The 5,471-nt window shown below is 42.5% G+C and overlaps 1 protein-coding gene across 1 annotated transcript in view; it reads right to left on the bottom strand.

Moving 5' to 3' along the window:
* Window positions 1-5,471, bottom strand: part of TMEM163 (transmembrane protein 163) — a 397,067-nt gene that overhangs the window by 26,841 nt on the left and 364,755 nt on the right. The window contains exon 6 of the mRNA XM_007937577.2: window positions 1,727-1,838. Within this exon, the coding sequence (XP_007935768.1) occupies window positions 1,727-1,838 (112 nt within the window). The remainder of the gene's footprint in view (window positions 1-1,726; window positions 1,839-5,471) is intronic.

Raw genomic sequence — 5,471 nt, 5'->3', positions numbered from 1 at the left:
TGTTGACTCCAACTCACATTGACCCCATGTGTGTCAGAGTCAATCTGTGGTCCATAGGTTATTCGAGAGCTCATTTTCACCAGGCCTTTCTTCTGAGGTACCTACAAGTAGATTCAAACCTCCAACCTTTTGGTTAGCAGTCAAGTATATTAACTGCTTGCATCACTGAGGGACTTCATTCCCATGGTGCTGCCATGAGTTGGAATGAACAAGATGGCCAACTAGATATATTTTTTAATTCCCAGAGTAGCAGAGATTAAAAATCTGGAGGGTCTCCTCATGTCTTCCTGAAAGAAAGTGCTACAGACTCAAGAGTGAAGAGCAGGGAGAGGGTGGGTGGCTATGGGATAACTGATTCCTGGGCAAAGACAGCCAACCCACACCCATCAAGGGGAATTAAGACCCCTCCATGCCCCCAGACTGGCCAGCATATCTGCCAAGAATTCTGCCCACTTCTGTGGATTCTTGGACCTGAGATTAGTCCCAGGGTGGAAAGATTACTTTCATTTCCTGCCCACCTGTACCAGTGTGTGAAAAAGTCCAATCCCCTTACACAGCAAGACATCAGCATCAGACGGAGCCGACATAGTCACTGTGCTCCTCGACTTGGTTCGGTGAGGGCACTCTGCACCGCCTTTCTCCCCATCTACAACATAAAACAATAGCCACCCACCCATGTCTACATTCACATATGTTACATGAGAGAACCTTGACAGTTTGGGGGAAAATAAAACCATTGTGTTTCCTTTCTTTTCTTAAAAAAAAAAAAAAATCAACTCTTTCTATTTTGTGCCACCAACCCACAAGCTTTTAGTCTTTGACCTCCCACTCCTGGACACAGGGGCTTGCCACTTTACACTGGACCACCTGAGAACTACATGAGTTCAAGAATTTAGAAAAACAAAATGGTAGGCAGTATTCTATTTCTCAGATTTCTTGTTTATATGATGATGCTAGTTTGGGGCTTGAAACGTTTTTCCTACTTGCCTACAGCTGCTCTCTCTCATTCCAAAGGCCCATGTAGGAAGCTTCCCCTGACCCGAAGGGACACTTTGAGCCAATCTGGGTTTTGAGCAGAGAACTCAAAGATCATTTTCCTAGCTAAGGCATTCTGCTAATTGCAGCTTGATCTCCCAGGTGAGTATCTTATTGGCTGATGTGAAAACAAGCATGAAGAATTCACTAAGAAAACTTTTACAGAATCCAGAAGAGATACTAAATTTTTATCCAGAGCAATACACCTAAAATCTCAGACTCCTAAGAGCTCTTTTGCTTCGTGATTAAGAGCTGCGAAGCCCTGAGCCTGCCTGTTAGGAGGTCAGGCAGGAGGTGATCCACAAAGAGTTAAAATCCCAGGGACTAAGACATGCCTGATATGGGGACCCTGAGACTCATTAAACAGCTTGAGGGAGGAGGGTGATAAGAAACAGGATTCCAAAATATTAGGTCTCCTGTAAGACAAATTAAAACTGAACTCACTGCCATCAAGTCAGATCTGACCCATAGCCACCCCTCCTTGGGTTTCTGAGGTGGTATCAATACAGAAGTAGATTGCCCAAACTTCCTTCCAAGGAGTGGCTGGTGGGTTTGAACCACTAGCCTTCTGGTTAGCAGTCAAATGCCTTAGGCACTATGCCACCAGATAAGCAACTGAAAATGACCCAAATAGCATCTCCTTTCACTGTAAGCCCAAGCCCCAGAGATCAGGCATGCTGATCTTACTCACCGTCTGTTATGAGTGCTCTGCTGGTCAGAACCTTCCCCAGCATAAACTTCAACACAGCCAGGATGCTGCAGAGGATCCCACTTAAAATGGAGACACTGAAGAGGAAGTCATCCTGTAAAAGAAAGTTCCAGATTTCAACAATTAATCTTCTGCTAGAGCACATCATTTGCAAGCCACTTTCCTTAAAGTCCAGCTTTGTTCCAAATGCAAATAATCAGTTGGGCATGCTGCCACCAGGTGGGGGTGTATTGCCTGCTTTCATACCTAAATTACTTGTGCCACTGAAGATTAGAAAAGATGATAACAAACAGATAATCCAGATGTATATTTACTTAGAAACCCATTATGTATTTATTTTCCTGTAGGAGATTCAACTCTTTTGCTAGTTGATGGGAAATCATTGATAACAAAGTTGGTCAGAATACTAAGAGCAAACTGTCTTCTATGCAGTTTCCCACATTTAATTCACAAACATTTGGTTGAGAATTTTGAAACACAGAAGTAAACCACTGGCCCAAGCATCCTTCAACCCACAGCCAAGTGAATTTGCCAGGGGTCAATTATGACCAGAGCTATTACAATCATACTATTTCTTAAACTCACACAAGACAACTGAGAGTTTCAACATAGCTTTCAAAGTGGGGAAGAAATATCTAAAAATATAGCCTGCTATTGACGTTATCTTAACACTTTCTATAAGTTGTTACCTTGCCTTTGCAAAAGCAAGTCACAGTATCTGCATACATTAGGGCCCAGGACTCTAAACTTAAGGAAGCAATTCTTCCTTTTAGAGCTCTCATGTGCTACTTCTATGAGACACACCCTCTTCATTCTCTAATATTAAAATGCAACTGCCAGCAGAAATCTGACAAGACATCATGTATATGCAAAGAAACAGGAATACATTACATTTATCATTCAAATTGACTAACGTAGTGATGGAAAACTGGGAAGAACGACAGAGAGCCTGTGTTATGCATTGAATTATGTCCCCAAAAATATGTATTCCAAATCCTAAGCCTCTATACCTGTGGAAGTAATCTCATTTGGGAATAGGGCTTTCTCTTTTATGTTAATGAAACCATGTTAGTGTTGCATGTGCCTTTAACCAATCACCTTTGAGATAGGTGGGGCGGGAAGAGAAGCTAAGAGACAGAAAGTTTCCACTAGAGCTGGCACCCTGAATGCGGACTTCAAGCTTCCTAGAAAGTAGCCTTGGTACTGCAAAAGTTAAGGGCTTGGCTGCAAACCTGAAGGTTAGCGGTTTGAACCCATCCAGCGGCTCTGTGGGAGAAAGACATGGTTATCAGCTTATACAAGGTTACAGCTAAGAAAACCTTATAGGGCGGTTTTACTCTGCCACATGGGGTTGCTATGAATCTGAATGAACTCCATAGCAACTAGCAGCAACAACAAACTGTGAGAAAATAAATTTGTTTGTTAAAGCCACTGGCTTGTAGTATTTCTGTTATAGCAGCATTAGGAACAAAGACAGCCTGGTTTCTTGGGTGTAGTAGTTAAGGTTAACTTGACTAGGCCTGGTTGAGTGAGTGGCTAGGCACCAGATTGTAGTTATTCCGCATGGTGAGACTGGTAGTCAGCTCCATGATGCAATCTATTGGAGCAGCTGAGTAGCTGCCTTTGGGATGTGGGCTGCTCCCAGTGTATAAGGAAAAGTTTTGAAAAAGGTCTCTTCAGCTTCTTGGCTTGTTTGGACCCTGCATGTAGCTGAGTCTTCATTTAGCAGCCTGCCTTGTTTCCTGCTGATCTTGGGACTGTCTCTGGACTTGAATGCTGTGTTCCTTGGTAACAATAGGAGTTTATTTTTCGACCTTGGGCTTGTTAACCTCAGCAGCCAGCAGATGCCTGAGTGAAGAGACACCTCTAGCTCCAGTGGGCCAGAAGCAACAGGCAGAGTTGAAGCCCAAGTTCAAAGGGTTTTCACCCAGCCCCTAGAGCTTGGCACTTCTAGCCTCCCAAACTGTAACAGAATAAAGTCTTGTTTGTTGAAGACATCTTCCTGTGATATCTTCTGTTAGAGTGGCACCAGAGGTAACCAAACCACTGGGTTTGAAACTGAACAATGTTTTTTGAAACATCACCTCACTAGAAAAAAGATACCTGTAGAAACTCTACATATTGCCCCCACCCCTTAGCCCAACTCCCTTTAAAAAACCCTAACCTTTACTTAAGGAGCTATGGTGGTGCAGTGCCTAAGGCATTTGACTGCTAACCAGAAGGTTGGCAGTTCAATCCCACCAGCCACTCCATGGAAGGAAGACTGGGCAATCTACTTCTATAAAGATTTACTGCCTTGGAAACCCAATGGGGGTCGCTATGAGTCAGAATCGGCTCTACGGCAGTGGGTTTGGTTTCAGGGAGACAGACTTTTCAAAGAAGTGATTCTGTCTGTCTCCTTTGGTACTGATACTTAATACATCTTTTGATGTTCCACTTCAACCTGTTGTGATGATTGGCTCTCCTTGTGACAGGTGGTAAGAATAGCAATGTTCTGCATCAGTTTTGACTGATGTGCACAAATTCTATATGCTCCTTCTTCTTCCAGGAAAACCAAAAACCAAACTTAATTCTCTTCCTCTTGAGTATGGGACACTCGCATCTAACAAAGAGAGAATGTAAAGGAAAAAGAGTAAGATGGCAGTGTAGAGGCCCAGAAGACACTCCTTTAACCAGTGATCAAGGTCAACATCACCATTACACTGTTCTCCCACACTCCCTGATAGGATATGATGAGGAGGGTACATCACCTCTGCAATGTTCTACCTCCAAATCCATAACCTCAATTTAATCATGAAAGAACATCAGAAAAACCCTATATGAAAAGACAGTTTACAAAATACCTGATCACTATCTTCACCCATTGTCCAGGTCATGAGAGACAAAGAATGACTGAGAAATTGTGAGAGACTGAAGACTAACAAGACATGGCAATTAAATGCAACATGGTGCCTCAGACTGGGTCCTGGAATGGAAAAGAACATTAGTGACAAAGCTTGTTGCATCAGTATTAATCTCATGGTTTTGAAAAATATACTGTAGTTATGTGAGGTGTTAACATGAGGAGAAGTTGGATGAAAAGTATTGGGGTACTCTCTGTACTATTTTTGCAGCTCTTATATAAATGAAATTATTCAAACTTAAAAAGTGTTTTCAAATAATCACCACACTGAAGTTTCACATCTTCCAACAGTAAGGACTGTGCCAAACCCAGTTTTGGTTCCACTGATTTTTCTTTATTGTTTATCCACAGTTTTCCCTCCTGACTACCAGCCTTGCTACTCTAGTCCCAACACCAGCCTTTGAAGCAACAGCCTTACACATACTTTTGAACCAACTCCCACCATTATGTAAGGTCAAATCTCTATAACAAACCCCTTATTCTCTCTTATCCTGATTCTGCTTCTCTGATTCAATCCTGCTATACTAGTTCACAAGGATGTTTCAAGGCATGTGAACAGTGCCTAGCACAGAGTAAACATATGAGTATATGAAAAGAAAATTTTAAAAATATGGAGAAACCAATATGCAAAACCCAAGTTCTTGTCCATAGCAATTTCTACCAACCACCATGTACTCTCTGGAACAGCAGTGCAGTAACCACTGGCCTTTTACCTGGGATAACAGATACTATGTTGTTGTTGTTGTTATTTGCCGTCGAGTCGGCCCCGACTCATAGCGACCCCTCCTTGGGTTTCTGAGGCAGTATCACTACGGAAGTAGGATT

Source organism: Orycteropus afer, unplaced genomic scaffold (genome assembly GCF_000298275.1).
Source record: "Orycteropus afer afer isolate SDZICR_OR568_19922 unplaced genomic scaffold, OryAfe1.0 scaffold00004, whole genome shotgun sequence".
Taxonomy (NCBI): Eukaryota; Metazoa; Chordata; class Mammalia; order Tubulidentata; family Orycteropodidae; genus Orycteropus; species Orycteropus afer.
Note: the sequence above shows the minus strand (reverse complement) of the source record. Positions and strands in the feature narration are given on the sequence as shown.